The 17,200-nt window shown below is 37.8% G+C and overlaps 3 protein-coding genes across 3 annotated transcripts; 2 read left to right on the top strand and 1 right to left on the bottom strand.

The window, feature by feature from the left end:
• The first annotated feature begins 829 nt into the window (after positions 1-829).
• On the top strand, positions 830-4,422 carry LOC137708638 (probable polygalacturonase At1g80170). Its single transcript, XM_068447758.1, has 9 exons — positions 830-1,187; positions 1,647-1,778; positions 1,949-2,119; positions 2,213-2,233; positions 2,345-2,552; positions 2,848-2,929; positions 3,011-3,119; positions 3,244-3,360; positions 3,753-4,422. Exons 1-9 carry the CDS (start codon positions 960-962, stop codon positions 4,071-4,073), a joined length of 1,389 nt encoding a protein of 462 aa, XP_068303859.1. The 5' UTR covers positions 830-959; the 3' UTR covers positions 4,074-4,422.
• On the bottom strand, positions 4,360-6,875 carry LOC137708639 (peptide deformylase 1A, chloroplastic/mitochondrial). Its single transcript, XM_068447759.1, has 4 exons — positions 6,386-6,875; positions 5,807-5,896; positions 5,631-5,698; positions 4,360-4,803 (listed from the first exon to the last, which is right to left on the bottom strand). The coding sequence occupies exons 1-4, from the start codon at positions 6,785-6,787 to the stop codon at positions 4,563-4,565; spliced, it is 801 nt and encodes a 266-aa protein (XP_068303860.1). The 5' UTR covers positions 6,788-6,875; the 3' UTR covers positions 4,360-4,562.
• A 9,284-nt stretch (positions 6,876-16,159) lies between these two features.
• LOC137709374 (uncharacterized) lies at positions 16,160-16,602 on the top strand. The gene has a single exon (XM_068448466.1). It carries the CDS (start codon positions 16,209-16,211, stop codon positions 16,494-16,496), a length of 288 nt encoding a protein of 95 aa, XP_068304567.1. The 5' UTR covers positions 16,160-16,208; the 3' UTR covers positions 16,497-16,602.
• The last annotated feature ends 598 nt before the right edge of the window (positions 16,603-17,200 follow it).

Below are 17,200 nucleotides of genomic sequence, written 5' to 3'. Positions count from 1 at the left end.
CATCGTACTCTTTAGGTTTGAGGCGGTTTTCAAAATGGGTCATGATGTTCTAATTTTCTCACTTTGGACACTAGTACATTCTTCTATTTGGATGTCTAATCCTCCACTAAAATCATGAAGTTTTTTCCTCTTTATTTATTTATTTTTTGCTAATGCGATGCAAATGTAATCAACCCATATATGGGTCTCATGTTTATGGGGTAATAAATTTAACAAATGATCAAATAGTCAATCAGGTCAAAGGTATATATTGATAACATTTCAATACTCTTATAATGAAAAATGAGAAAATTACAAATTTTTTACGTAATTTTGAAAATCACCTCAAATCTAAAATGTGTAAAATATAGTTTACCATTTTTACTACAGATGGTCCCTCTATGCATTCAAAAGTCACTACAGATGGTCCTCAACGCATTCAAAAGTCATCGTTTTGGTCCTGATTTTTCAGAGTAACTTTTTTGTGAAAAAAATGTGTAAAATGTAGCATTAATCTACATTTCTAGTACTTCAAACCAAAAATATTACAAAAATAAAACACATAACTCCATCCATAACTTATTTGGACAATCACGTTTTGAAAAATGATAGGAGAACCATCTTTTTAGACTATATTTTATAAATTATATGATGCGACAGTTGATGGTTAGATTCTGTTTTTAATAATTTAAGAAGTGACTTCAATCAACAAACATTATGCGGTTTATAAAATATGACCTAAAAACATGTTCCTTCTAGCGTCACCCGTTTTGTTTTTGTTAGCCGGGTTAACTACAATTTATAAAAAGAAACCAAGTTTAGAAACCTGCGACTCGTATAATCCAATAAACCTACCGACGTTTTCAGTTTTGGTAAATAAAAAACGGACAGTTCTGACTTAGATTTTCCAGAGATCACTGTCGTTAGGCACCTCGTCTCGAAGCTGAACTCTTGAGATCTGTCTGACATGATCTGACACAATGAGAAGCCTTCGATCTTCCCCAATTGCTTCCAAACCCATAATTTATGGTGTTATTCATATGTTTTTTCTGTTAGCCAGCTCAAATACGGCGCATGGAGAAACCTTCGACTCTGTCTTGCAGCTCCTCCGACGACCCGGGTGGACAAGAATCCGACCCGGATCCAAGAGGGTCCTCTCTGTTGGTGAGTTTGGTGCGAAAGGAGATGGCGTCACTGATGACTCTCAGGTAACATAATTCCCACAATCTGTAATATTTCTGCTGAGTTATTTTTGTTTTCTTTTTTGGGGTTTTAAAACAAAAATTTGCAAATGATGACATTGTTCAATGGCTGCTATCGTGAATAGGGTTTTACTCTTAATCACACTGCGTTTCGAGTTCAAACCCTTTTCCCTCTCGTAGTCTAGCTTAGAATAGTGATATCGCTTGAAATGAAACGATGACATTGTTGCTTTTATTGGTTTAACAATATATGAAATAACGTTTATCAATGAGAGTTGTTTTTCCTTGTAAATATAATTTAAGTGGGAGAGATGGACTGAGATGTATGGTTGATGAGATAGCTATGGAGATGCATTCTTTGGGAATTAGGCGATAACGAGGCACTTTCTTATGCATTATTATTTTCCACAAAACCGTTAATGAAGCCTGTGTCGACGAGTGATATGGTATTTTTCATCTCTTCAGGCTTTTAAAAATGCTTGGGAGATAGCTTGTTCTATCCCTGTGCGGACAAGAATCTTAATTCCTGCTGGAAGCACTTACCTATTCCATCCTGTTCATATCGCTGGGCCTTGTCGATCAAAGGTGACTCTAATGGTATGAATCAATTCTATTGCTTGCTGTAATTCTTTCTTTCTAACTAGCAGTATTTCGATGAGAATGCATCTATGGTTCAGTATTTTTTTGGTCCAAGATCTATGGTTCATTTGACATTTGTTATTCAGAATTTACTTGCATTCCCTTTAACAAATCGCATGCCTTAATAGATCTCTGGTACCGTCATTGCTCCTGAAGATCCTGATACTTGGATTGGTTTGAATCGACGTAAGTGGCTCTATTTCCATGGGGTGAACCACCTTACCGTAGAAGGGGGAGGGACAATCAATGGAATGGGGCAGGAATGGTGGGCTCGGTCTTGCAAGACCAACTCATCAAATGTATAGCCCTCTTGAACCTGTAAGCTTTATGTTTCATGTAAAGATTATTCTACCTACATCTGTCTAAAAGTGGCTTTAATTTGTTTATGGCAGCCATGTCGACATGCTCCAACGGTTAGTGCTTTTTTAGTTAACGGGGAATGCAGTTGGTTTTTTCCTTTTACTATTTCAGGCCTCCGATGGTTTCAATCATAACCTTAATATGGGATATTCAATACATTCCAGGCAGTTACGTTTCATAAGTGCAAGAATTTGAAGGTAAAGAATCTTTTGATTGTCAATAGTCAACAAATGCACATGGCATTCACAAACTGCATGCGGGTAGTGGCATCTAATCTCAGAGTCATAGCGCCTGCTGTTAGTCCTAATACTGATGGCATCCACATTAGTGCGTCGAAGGGTGTTGAGGTCAAGGATACCATAATAAGAACAGGTCAGTTATCCAAGAGAACTGTTGCCAATTTTAAACTTATTCAGTGTTTGTGATCCCGGAAATATAATCTCTTTTTCACGGTTGAGTTGTTACAGAAAAGTTTGTGGTTGTTACCTCGAGCGATTAGATAGCAAAATTACGTGCCAATTGGAAGTTTGTATTCAACATAGTATTAGATCTAATGTTTAGTTTCCGATTTAAGCAATCAAGGTTTCTTATAATCATTGTCCAATCCAAAGTGTGGTGAAAAAACTCGGTCTCTTTCTGATATCGGATTCTTATACACTCAATCCAGGAGACGACTGTATTTCTATAGTCAGCAATTCTTCACGAATCCGGATCATAAATATTGCTTGTGGCCCCGGTCATGGCATAAGGTAAAACTGGACTATACTTCCATTTCTGGTAAACCTCGGAATCATCTGGACATGTTACTAATTTTGAAATACTTCATCAAGCATTGGAAGCTTGGGAAAATCAAACTCTTGGTCCCAAGTGCATGATGTAGTGGTTGATACAGCATTCTTGTCCAACACAGATAATGGGGTGAGAATCAAAACATGGCAGGTAACCTTCTCTGAACTCTGTTCACAGGCACACACCAAGGAGTTCTTTTTATTCTTCATCTTGTACTTTTGTTCTGAACCATTATGCATTTAATTGAAATTGGTTTTTCGTGCATCTTCATCAGGGCGGTAGTGGTTTTGCCTCCAACATTGCATTCCGGAATGTGTTGATGGAAAATGTATCAAATCCGATAATAATCGATCAGTATTATTGTGACTCCTGGCTGCCATGTCTAAATCAGGTATAGAGTTCTTACCAAAATTATAGCGCTACTCCCATTAATTCCAAGTCCTTCATAGGTATAAGCCGAGCTATTGTAGGTAACCGGTTCAAGAATACTTCCTCTTTCTCTGTGGTCATGAGTTACTGAGACTACTAAAAACACTTCATTCTTGCAAATAGATTATCTCATTCATCCCACGTATCGGTAGCCTCATAAAGTTTAGTTCATAACTCTGTTAATAAGTGCAAGGCACAATTTATTTGACATCTCGACGAGTACTTGTTAGCACGGAGAGACTTATTAGTTCTCCTGCAAAACGAAGTTCCTTAGAATTACTGACATTGTAATCTTTAGTTTTTAGAGCTGCTTAAACTAAAAGATATTTACATCAATGTCGTATGAGAATGCAGACTTCGGCGGTAAAAGTGGAGAACATATCCTTCGTGCACATTAAAGGGACTTCTGCTACGGAGGAAGCAATAAAATTTGTTTGCAGTGACTATGCACCATGTGAAGGGTTATACATGGAAGATATTCAGCTTCTACCATCCGTTGGGGAGATCACCACCTCTCTTTGTTGGCAAGCTCAAGGTTCAAGTTTCGGTTTGGTAGACCCGCCCGCTTGCTTCTCGTGTAGCGAAAGCTTCATTACGCAAAAAGTCCCGTCATACTCTACCATTCATTCACAGAGGTTGGGCAGTTTGGAATATGGACGAACAGCAACCCGGTAGATCGTGGTATAGATCTAGCTACAGCGTATAGAGTCGACATTTTTGGATTCCATATTGTTCTTGGAGCATGGAACCCTGAAGCATTTTCCCTTTGTATATAGTCCACTGTAAAACTTGGGTTTGCACAGAAGAGATAATGGCAGTGATGACTTCGATTCGTTGGAATATTTGTACATAATGTATACACAGTATAGTTTTGGCATCGATTCGATGAAACTTTACTTATGGAATGTATTTATGCATATTGTCAAAAAAAAAAAAAAAAAAAAAACTTTTACAGGGAGACTTCGTTACAACATAAGCCAAAATTTCAAACGAATAAGCCTTTTCGAATACATTCTAAGATAACCGAACACATCGGTAGAAATAATGAACCGTCTGTCGCACCAGGAATACCAGAATCTAGTGCATAAAATCTCACAGCATCAAATATTATGTGTCTCTTTATCTTCTGCATTTTTAAACTGACTGCATTTTCATAGCCACAAGCTAGCGATTTCCAAGCTTGGGGCATCCCTCAGCAAGAGGCAAGTCCAAGTTTTCAACGGTTCTAAATGTTCTTGGGACCATCCTATCAACATAAAGAGTTCCCTCCAAATGATCACACTCATGCTGCAAAATACGAGCCTGCCAACCTGAAGCATTTACCTTGATGGGCTGGCCATTTCGATCAAAACCTGAAACCTCAACATCAAGGTTTCGCTCCACCACTGCTCTGAATCCATCGACACTGCAAAATATCACAGTAAAATTACAAATTATCGACAGCAGGCGATTCTAGTTTCCATGGACATAGTAACTTGAGTGAAAAAAACTTCTAAAACACAATATTAGAACGGTGTGAACTCGAGTAAGTTGAGCACCCAACACAAGCAAAATAAACAAGGGTCCATGATGAAATCCTATGTTCGCTTTCACACTGTCTTGATTGAGATTGATTATAAAAATTTCAACCTTAGAGATGAAAACTATTTACAAATGAGGAACACTTATAATGCAGTAGCATCATGTTTCCTATCAATTTGTTAACTGAGATGGAATTCTTTAATTAAGGGACTCGAATACTAGAAACACCCGAGGTTGTCAGCTATAGTTTCACATGCCCTATGACTAAGTCCCGGTTTAGCTTTGAGACAGGTTCAAAATTCACCGTGTGGTAGTTCAGTGGCATCCAAGGAGATGGTATAGAACATAAACTTTATTCATATCATATGATCATATCTCGCAAAACAAAGGAGCATTCAGTAACCATATGGAACCAATTCTGTATAGTTTTGCAGAGAAGACGGGTTGAAAATTCCTGACAAGAACATTGTAGATACAAATGTTGAGAATGACAAAGAAACTTAAATGTAACTTGAATCACCGCCATGCCTCTGTAACATCAAAACCCCCAACACAGCTATTGTTCTCAACTATCCATTTACGAGAAGAACAGGGCATTAAGGAAAATTCTGTGTCGTCCCTGATGGGGATGGTTCATTTACTATTTCTTCCAACCTCAACCATAGATTTCTCTCATTTCTAGCTAAAATAGAAAAACATTGTATCCGTTACCTTAAGCACCCTTCAAAGAATACTGCAGTCTTGTTGCTCTTCTTTTTAAGCTTCGGATTAAGAATCACCTGCCTCAAAAATAACAAATAAATTGCAATAGTCAAGTGCAACATTTTCAATCTTAAGATTCAATACATCACTTGGATGTTCACCTCTCTCACAGATACTTAACATACCAAAAGATCAAAAGGCCGTCGATCTTGAGCTGCAGTCGCTTCCTTAGGTGCATAACTGATATATTCCTTTGTATCTTCCAAAACTATTATCTGCACAGATGACAATGACAGAGTTGTTACCTTCGTTTTACGGAAACGGAAGTTTAAATCTTCAACGAGAATTTAAGGCTGGTGAGTTGAGCTATACGTTCCACCAAAATAAAAAGAAAGTATCAATTTTTGTAACCGTAATAAAAAAACGAACGTCACTAAAACAGCAATGTAGCTTAAATTGAACTAAGCTTTGATTGTTTACAATTTAAAGGTCTATCTATCTGCAGACATGGGCTTAGCCAAGTTCGAATCCCCCTCCTTGTACTCAAGTTCGAATCCCCCTCCCCGTAGTTTAGAACGAATTTACTGCAGACTATCGCTTGTCTAAAATTTTACTCCCAAGAACCAACGCAGGGTGAAAAAAAAAAAGCTACATTTTACATTTCTTTCCACATTTTCTCAGCAGCCAAACAGAAACTAATGAAACAGAAGAAGAAAAAAAAAAAAATCAAAATTGAGCCTTTAAGATAAAACACCAAAACTGACCCTCAAGGGAATTCCAATCTGAGGAGCAGCAAGACCGACCCCAGGAGCCTTCCGCATCACCCTCAACATATCATCAATTATCTTCTGGATCCTCTCCGACCCAATATCCCCGGGCTCAACATCTCGGGCCGGTTCGTGCAAAACCGGGTCACCCGCTTTCACTATATCGGGCATGCTGATGCTTTTCTTCTTCTCTCCTCCGAGACCCAGAAGCCAACCCGCTTTGGCGACGGGAGAAGAGGTTGAGCTGAAATTTTTCCCGATCGTGAAGTGCGAGTTGAAGACTGGATTCGGGTATGGAAGTCCGGGATCCAAAGAGATGATTCGGGATTTAAGAAATATCGGGGCGGTAGCTAGACAAATCGGGCCGAGACGGAGCGAGAATCGGTGGATGGTTTCCATAGCCGTGGTTTGGATTTTCAAGTAGAGGGTTTAAAGGATGCTTTGAAGGTGATGATGTCGTCCACTGCTTCAATCAAACGACAGCAACAATAATGTCGTCGTTCAGGCACTTTAACGACAACGTCAACCCAAGCTTTCTTTTACAGTACACTATGGTTGCAATTGCACAAGGGAAACAAACTTATAATTCGGACAAAAGACATAATTTATAAATTGACATGTATCAATTTTTTTGTTTGGTTTTATAAACAAAAAATTTAGAATTTTCGCAAGAGAAAAAAAAAACTATAAAATTTGGGATCTCCTATTCTCATGTTTAAAATCTATGTAAATAGGTGTTATTTCTAAATTTCTATGAATAATAATTTAAAATTAAAAAATACAGAAAATCTTAACCATGACTGGCCACCACTATTACACGTCACCACCACCCACACCATCACGACTACTGTGGCCACCACATACTGTTATGGTCCCCGCCACTGCCGCAGCCACTACCTATTACCATCACTATTGCCGCCACCACCAATCATCATCACTGTTGCCGCCACCACCACGTGCTAGCACATTTTCTAACTACTATCTCATTTATATATTAAGGACTCTATACACACATTAAATTCCGTATTCGACCATTGTTTTCGTAGGTTAATCAAATAAGAAAATTCACAAATTCTAGAAAAAAAATTCCGTCATTTCTATTTATGTCATTTTGGAATTCCATATTAATCTTACATTTCCTCATCCAAATAGAGTAATAAATGCAAATTTTTAGCCTCACACATTTCATGTTTAATGTTGTATGTTTTTTTGGTTTAATTATTTATTTTGACGATTAGAAATAAAGGATAAGTGTGCATGAAGCTATTGGTGTGTGAAAATTACATCTCTCATTTTATACAATTGTTGATCCTAAAAATTACAAATCCTACATGGCTCACAGGTCGAGTAACTATGAGTTAACTACGTCATTCTTATGAATGTGAGCATGCCCGCAAGCGAGCTTGGTCAGGTGAGTAGAATAGATGTGGTGGTGGTGGTGTTGAATGTGCTGTTGACTTCTGCACTTGAGCAACTATGGCCAAGGAAGGAACACCTCTTTGACTGGGGTTCTAAAACCTGAAAGCAAGGTTGCCTAATTCATTGCAAAGTTCAGGATTTCCTACACCAGGGTTGGTTGCATCAACTATATTTGTGAGAATATAGGCGTGCTGAATCTGTATTCTGTAGGGACACAAGTACTCAAGGAAGATGAGTGCTCTTATAGTGAATGTGGTTTGGTTGTTTAAATGTCAAACTGTAAAATGCACCTGAGAGTAACCAATCATAGAACATTTCACTTTGCTAGGAAGCTAACGAAGTGACCTCTTCGGGTGAAAGAATTAATAATTCTTTGTTGGCTGAGACTTGGATAGATATCCAACCAACCAGAAGCAATGTTGTTAATCCAAATTGAAGATGCTCCTAAATTGCTTGATTATCCAATGTTGTTAATCCAAACTGAAGATGTTGCCAGTTGCCAATGAAGTGCTGCTAATCCAAATGAAAGATTTGTTGACCAGAGGTTTAGGATGGATAGTATTTTTCTTAGAGCGTTTGAGTTATTTGTTAAGTTAAAAAGGGTTTTCACATCGCAGAACATTTCCTATTTATAGGGATAACCTTCATGATAAACAAGTCTGCCACAGTAAAGTCTTGATAAGACTGTGTTTTCTCGGCATTTACTTGGATATTCCCTTATCTCTTTAATTTCCCTCTTAGCCAAGACTTCATCTTCATCTAGTCTCGGCTTTTTTTATTCCAAATATTATTATCTTGACCCCATTATGTGATTGATTCATTCTTATTTGATCAAGAATGGATTCTAATCCTTGGGATAATTCGTGTCACATCTCGGCCCGGGGCGGATCACTTCCCGGGCCCGCTCCACCACCGTAGCACGATATTGTCCGCTTTGGGCTTACCATTCCCTCACGGTTTTGTTTTTGGGAACTCACGAGCAACTTCCCAGTGGGTCACCCATCATGGGATTGCTCTAGCCCCCTTCTCGCTTAACTTCGGAGTTCCTACGGAACCCGAAGCCAGTGAGCTCCCAAAAGGCCTCGTGCTAGGTAAGGATGAGAATATACATTTAAGGATCACTCCCCTGGGCGATGTGGGATGTCACAATCCACCCCCCTTAGGGGCCCGACGTCCTCGTCGGCACACTTCCGGCCAGGGATAGGCTCTGATACCAATTTATCACATCCCGGCCCAGGGCGGATCACTTCCCGGGCTCGCTCCACCACCGTAGCACGATATTGTCCGCTTTGGGCTTACCATTCCCTCACGGTTTTGTTTTTGGGAACTCACGAGCAACTTCCCAGTGGGTCACCCATCATGGGATTGCTCTAGCCCTCTTCTCGCTTAACTTCGGAGTTCCTACGAAACCCGAAGCCAGTGAGCTCCTAAAATGCCTCGTGCTAAGTAGAGATGGGAATATACATTTAAGGATCACTCTCCTAGGCGATGTGGAATGTCACAATCCACCCCCCTTAGGGGCCCGACGTCCTCGTCGGCACATCATGGCCAGGGTTAGGCTCTGATACCAAATTGTCACATCCCGGTCCGGGACGGATCACTTCCCGAGCCCCCTTCTCGTTTAACTTCGGAGTTCCTACGGAACCCGAAGCCAGTGAGCTCCCAAAAGGCCTCGTGCTAGGTAGGGATGAGAATATACATTTAAGGATCACTCCCTTGTGCGATGTGGGATGTCACAATTCGCATCTAATCAGGGCTTTATTATGATCCTTGGCAATTTCAATTTGCCTAAAACTCGATTGAACCACATATGATCTTAATCCTCATACAAGACTCGGTCGAATCAATCCTTTCTTGGGCTAAAAGCCCACTGGTCTGAGGATTGTGGCTTTTTAGTTCGGGTTAACCCATTCCCATCCCAAGCTACTGTTCATACCCAGACAACAACATATTAGGAAAAAGTGACTCAACCTCGTATGTGTTGTGAGTTATATATTAGTTAAAATGTAAATAGTAGTTTGTTGTCTCACATTGATGAAGTGCATATGTAATACCAATTGTAACTCCTATATATACTCCACTTTGGAGATTAATGTATATATATAAGAAATTCCCAAATATTGTCATATATATTTTTGGTATTTACCATGTTTAGTTTAATATGGCATCAGAGCAGTTCGCTCTTGGGGACTTGTGTGCTTTAATTTTGTGCCCACCTTTGTCGTGATTTCCTTCGTTGAAAAAAATAAGAAGAATAAGAAAGTGAATAGTACTGCGCTACAGGACATCGCCTTGCTATAATGCTGTGAACAGTAATATACTACAATGTCGTAAACAGTGATTTGCTACAATGCATGAACAGTGATCTACTACAGTGTTCTGATAAATTGTTTTCATTCTGCTGTGTATCTTTTGTGCCTTTATTGTTCGTAATTTAGTTCAATGACTCAATATAATCATAGTGTTGTTATGCATCTTGGTGGAACAAATAAATAGATAATTAATATTGGGGCCACTGATCATGTGACTAGTGATCCTAGAATGTTTGATGAGTTATGTGACTATGTTCGTGATCCGTATATTACTAGTGCAAATGGAGCACCTTCCCCTGTGAAGGGTGAAGGCACCATCTCTCCTACTCGAACCTTATCACTGGTCCATGCTTTACTTGTTCCTGATGTTAAGTGCAATTTTTGTCGGTAGGAAAACTACTTAATACCTTATATTATTTTGCTCATTTCTACCCTACGTATTGTTATTTTCAAGACATTCAAACTCAGAAAATAATTGGTCATGGTAAAAGAATAAGGGGTTTGTACATCTTGACTATGGAGGATACTTTTGTTTTTGGTTCAAATAATCATCAAGTTTTAAGTGCTAAAGTGGATAACAGACATCAAATTTGGTTGTGGCATCGACGATTGGGATATCCATCGTTCAGTTATATGAAGCATCTATTTCCTTATTTGTTTCGCACTTGTAGGGATTCAAAGTTCAAGTGTGAAACATGTGTCATGGCTCAGAGTCATCATGCTTCCTTTCCCATAAGTGATTCTAAAGCTACTTTGCCATTTGATTTAATACATTCTGATGTGTGGGGTCCGGCAAAGGTTACTTCTAATGGATTCCGTTGGTTTGTTACTTTTATTGATGATTGTACTCGATTAACTTGGGTGTTCTTGATGAAGAATAAGAGTGATGGTCCTTTGCTTCTTCAAGAATTTTGTGCAATGGTGTCTAATTAGTTTCATACCAAAGTTAAGGTCTTCAGGTCTGATAATGAAGGAGAATATGTGAATCACACTTTGGAATGTTTTTTTTTGTGATCAGGGTATTATTCACCAAACGTCTACTCCGTTTACACCTAAACAAAATGGTGTGTCCGAACGGAAGAATCGTCAAATAATGGAGGTTGCTCACTCCTTGATGTTGGATAAATGTGTTCCTGATCATTTGTGGGGTCATGCTGTTTTGGCTACTGTGTATTTGATAAATTGTGTTCCAAGTAGGGTTCTTGATTTTCAGACACTGCTTGATGTGCTACAAAAACATTTTTCTTTTGTTTCTGTATCAAAACTTCCTCCGAAGGTGTTTTGGGTGTATTGTGTATGTGCATGTCTACTCTCATCATTGGAGTAAACTTGATGCATGTTCTCTCTCATGTGTATTTATTAGGTATGCTAACAATCAAAAGGGCTATAAATGTTATCATCTTCCAACTCAGAAAACTTATATTACCATGGATGTCGTCTTCCACGAGGAAGTTTCGTATTTTGTGAAGCCCTCTTCCGACTCTCCACTTTAGGGGGAGATAGAAAGTGAAGTGCATATTCGAAGAGATGGTATGGATGATGTGTTATAGGTAGAGTTGGGGACATAACCTATTATGTTGTGTGATACTGATCAGTCGGCTATAGATAGTGATCGGTCACCTGCCATTCCTGAAACTATTTCTACTGATGAAATATTAGATGTGCCTAATGAGTTGCCTGTTAATATGTCTGACGAATTACCTTCTGATGACCGGTATAACGCTAGATTAGTTGCTAAGGGTTATACTCAAACCTATGGGGTGGACTATCCGGAGACTTTTGCTCCTATTGCCAAACTTAATATTGTGCGTGTTCTTCTGTCCTTAGCAGCAAACCAGGATTAGCCTCTGTTGCAGTTTGATGTTAAGAATGTTTTCCTTCATGGTGATCTCAAGGAAGAAAGTTTATATGGATCTCCCACCTGGTATCGGACCATCTCCTAGAAAATGTGTTGTATGCAGGTTGTGAAAGGCTTTATATGGTTTGAAACAATCTCCTAGAGTGTGGTTTGGGAGGTTTACAAGTTCAATGAAGAAGTTTGGGTATGTCCAGAGTCATTTAGATCATACTTTATTTCTAAAGCGACAAAATGGTAAGCTATCTGCATTGATTATTTATGTTGATAACATGATAGTGACCGGTGATGATCAAAAGGAGATACAACGCCTTCAAAAGTACCTAGCTACTAAATTTGAAACAAAAGAATTAGGTGAATTGAAATATTTTCTTGGAATCGAGGTTGCACGATCCAAGCATGGTATTTTTCTGTCTTAACAGAAGTGTGTTCTTGATTTGTTAGCTGAAACAAGTATGTTAGATTGCAAACCTGTTGATACTTTGATTGAGCAGAATCATCGTCTGGGCTTATTTCCGGATCAAGTTCCTACTCATAAGGAACGGTATCAGAGGATTGTGGGGAGATTAATTTATTTGTCTCAAACTCTCCCTGGCATTGCTAATGCAGTTAATGTGGTAAGTTAGTTTATGCACTCACCTAGTGAAGCTTATATGGATGCAATAATCCGTATTTTGAGGTACTTGAAGATGGCTCATGGCAGAGGCTTGGTTTTCTTCAAGAATGGTCATTTGAATGTCGAAGGGTATACAAATGTACATTGGGCATGTTCTATCACTAATTGGCGATCTACATCTGGATACTTTACGTTTGTGGGTGGTAATCTAGTTACTTGGAGAAGCAAGAAACAAAAAGTGGTGGCTAGGTCAAGTGCTGAAACTGAGTTTCGTGGTATGTCTCATGGTGTATGTGAGTTGTTGTGGTTGAAAAAATTGTTGAGAGATCTTGGATTTAAACCCAAGGGTGCTATAAAACTCCATTGTGATAACAAGGCTGCTATTGAAATTGCTCATAATCCAGTGCAACATGATCGAACAAAACATGTGGAGATTGATCGACATTTCATCAAGGAAAAATTGGATGCTGGGATTATTATGTTTCTGTTTGTGGGATCTGAAGATCAACTTGCTGATGTGCTGACTAAGGCTTTGTCTAATAGTGTGTTTTCCAACTCACATGACAAGTTAGGCATGCGTGACATCTTTGCTTTGAGGGGGAGCGTTGCGAGTTATATATTAGTTAAAGTATAAATAGTAGTCTGTTATCCCACATTGATGAAGTGCATATGTAATACCAATTGTAACTCCTATGTATACTCCACTTTGGATATTAATGTATATATAAGAAATTCCCAAATATTATCATATATATTTTTGGTATTTACCCTGTTTAGTTTAATAGTATGCATGAATAAATTGTTTTTAATCACTTAAGCTATAAATCTCATAGAATATATTTAACTCGTGAATTGTTATTTGTACTATTAATTTTCTGTTATTTCGAGCAAATGAGGTTTTTTCTTTGTGCAAGCTGTTCAAATAACGTGTACAAACAAGAAAGTAAGATAAAGTAAGATATGCTGTAAAATAGTTACATTCTCATTACAATGTACACCAAAATACAAACTATAACAATTGCTACTCTAAAATATTAAATTATGTTAATTTACGTTTTACGTGGTGGTCCTGACTTCAATAGTGAAGGCATAATCATTGTAGTACATATGTTAATTCAATTGAGTGTCTATGAACAATAAAATGAATACAAACATATATGATTTAAGCATGAAACGAGGGTTCAGATATCATTAGTTAGACTGATAAAAGGATTACAAATTAATCAAACACGCTATAATATAAACCTTGCTTGACAAGTACGAAACGACTTTCACAACAATTGTTTTCACATAAACTAGATTGTAAGGTTACAATTATGTTCTTCCTTGTCTAGTTAATAAACTTAAATCTAGAAATTTGTGTTTGACGCCTAAACATATTGAAACAACTCCACAATATTTTAATAAATATAAACATATAAATTCTTTATTTTTATTTTTATCAATGGTTTACGATAATTCAAATTGCAGACCGATTTAACATTGAGAAGAGAAGTACTATTAAACCAAAGCTAATTGGTATAAATATAAGACTCCTTAAATCTAGAAGGGTGATATCATAATCCTCAAATGTGAGCTAAGTGCAAAAAAGGTCTTAAACGATACTTCGTCTGGTATTGATAAAGTAGCACTAGGTAGTATGGAAATCTTCGCGAATAACATCGAGAAGGTGAGACTTGGTTTGTGGCGTTTGATCTACAATTAGTAGATTGGAGATTTTTGGTTGCATGTGTCTGATAAACTGAGAAAGGAGAAAGACTTTACTCATAAAAAAAATTGGGGTGGGGAGCTCATTTAAATGTGAACAGTACACGGAGCCCCTCCGTGTTATTCAACTTTTTGGCCTTTGTCACATATCGGCATTCGACAGTGCCATAAAACTATAGTCTGGAGAACCAAAACTACAAGGAAGTCTTTAAGAAATCTATCTTCCACTCCTTTTGCACCTCATTGAACTACATTTTTAGGCCTAGTATGTCATCTCGAAAACCGAAACGATGTTTTATCAACAACCGTCCTCTGCTTAATGTAGTTAACGACCAAAATTGTACTAGTAAAAATAGAATAGTTACTTTGGTATGTGTATTGGATTTGCTTATGTAGTCTAGCTTTAATGTCAACCGATTGGGGGTCCTATTGTCTCTTACCGCCCAGTTTGATATGCTTAGCATTTAGCAAGATAAAGTAAATCATTAATTTGGGATTTCACAGTTTCTAGAGCTTGTGTTCGTTTGAGTTATCGTGTTTTCTATGTTTCTTGGTAAGTTGTAGAGCATTTGGTAAGTTGTAGAGACATTTGTTAGTCACCATTGAAATATGGCCAATATTCGATGAGGACCTTATTCCCTTGCCAAACCAAATTTATTAGACAAGGGTGATTCATCTTCCCCCGCTTAAGTTTCTATCAAATCTTCCTAAAGGCACTATCCAATTGCCTTGTATATATCCAAAGTAATGGAGTAATCCATATCCCATCCACTAGCCTACTTTTTCTCTTGTTCCTTCTTTTGGGTTTGCTCTTATTCGCAACCTTTGCTAAAAACAGAAAAAAGGGGAATGGTTCAAGGGCTCTAATGCAAAATTCCTGTCACTTGTAATTGATCCCAAGGTTCGTAACCCATTCCTTTGCCATCCCTAGGGTTTAGTTAGGTCACCCATATGGATGACAACCTGCCATACCTCGTCAATTAATTGCACCGATGTGCAACGTACTTCTTAAATTTCATATTTTATTTTATCGGCATAGAACTTGTGCATGATGTTTACCCCTGTAGTTGGGCAGAATTGGGTATAGATGCAATAATGCTTTTTTTAGTTACAAGTCATGAGCCACGAAGGTTCTTCTGCTTGATCGATCCAATAATAGTAATGCAGAGAAATTAAACGTAAACAAATAATTGCATGCATTCAAAGGCATTACATATGGCGCCAGATGAGGCACCTTTCCGCCTTAACCCTTGCCGTAAGCCGCACGAATTATTTGAAAGGTCTACTCACATGCGTGTGGGTTAATAACTTTCCAAATATATAAAATATTTAAGGGGATGATTGTCAATCTGGCATCTGTATGATTAAGCCAAATCCCTTATTATATTCGTCCAAAATCATACCTGCTGAATTATACAGAAAGGAAATCATTTATCATTATTAATTAAAAGAATACCTACCAAGTTTCATAGAAAGAAAATCAACTGTTACTGTTAATCAATATAAATTAGTTGTATTTCGTTGACCAAACCCCATGTGATTATTAGTGATAAAATTTTAATCAACTGTCACTTAATTAGCCAACAGGAGTTGCTGCAGAACTCAGAATAGTTGGTTTGATAATCTTTAGATAGAAATATCTAGTTTGATAGTACTTCAATCCAAAAAAGCATATGACTTTCTAGCGCATATCCAGTCAAAACTTATCTAGCTTCTCCTAGTCGCTACCGAATATCTTTTAGGGTAACTTTGACTGAGAAGGGATTCTCTTATTAATTAGCACCTAGCTGAAAAATAGAAAAAGGAATATAATACACTATAGCACTTTCTTTTCACATATAAATATGGAAGCAATGGAGCTCAGAAAGCGCATCTTGTTGTAAAAAAATAAAATAAAGAGAAGCTACAATAATGAAGAAGAGCTCCATGCCTCCTCATCCATACCACTCTCCCCTAAATGCAGGTGATCAGAAAGAAGAAGCAAAAAGCTTTCAAGTCGATCAGAAAACCGGAGCTTCAAGGTCTCATGCTATGGCGAACAATAAAGAGGAAACAGCACCAAAGAAGCTAGAGAGGAAGTCGACTGAAGACATCAACGAAAGCGCAGAGGCATTCATCAAGAAGTTCAGGAAGCAGCTTTTGATCCAAAGGCTTGAGTCCATTGAGAATTATGAGCAAATGCTTGCAAGGGGACTCTAAGAGATGTACTCTTCCTGGATCACTTTTACTTCTTGCAATATTTGCCATAATTAAACTTGTGTAACAATTATATATTTAACGTATATGAGATTGTTTACTTAATTTATTGGTTCTTGTTTCTTGATAACCAATCGCTTGTTTTTCATCTCTACGATGAAAATGAAAGATGAGAAGGACAGCATATAAAACAATAATATCACGCCTTAGTTTTTCTTTTATTTTTATAACAAGACTATTTTAAATGAGAAGAGATCCTCTTTGGATCTCTTCCACCAATGCCACCGGATCAAGTGATTTGGGCTTTTGAAATTTCATCTAACGGCCCACATTTTTTGACCCCTTAAAAGCTATAATAATTTTTAACCGATGAATGAAATTTCAAAGGCCCGGATCATTTGATCCGGTAACCTTGGTAGAAGAAATACAGAGAGAATCTTTTCTCATTTTAAACTACTCTAAAAGAATATCCGAATTTGAGTTCGAGGGGTCGGATGGGCATACTATGGCCAATTAAACATAAAAAAAAAAAAAAATAATTAAAAAGAAAAAAGAAAAAAAAAAAGATGTTGAGTGTATGAATACTTACTCAACATGAATACTTGGAGACGAGTGGATCTTGCATGTATTTATTACTAGGAGTTGGGCAATGTTGCCAATTAGTTATATTGTAAAACCTCAATTGCACGTTAGCTCGTGTGAAGATA

Source organism: Pyrus communis, chromosome 11, assembly GCF_963583255.1.
Source record: "Pyrus communis chromosome 11, drPyrComm1.1, whole genome shotgun sequence".
NCBI classification, from domain to species: domain Eukaryota; kingdom Viridiplantae; phylum Streptophyta; class Magnoliopsida; order Rosales; family Rosaceae; genus Pyrus; species Pyrus communis.
Note: the sequence above shows the minus strand (reverse complement) of the source record. Positions and strands in the feature narration are given on the sequence as shown.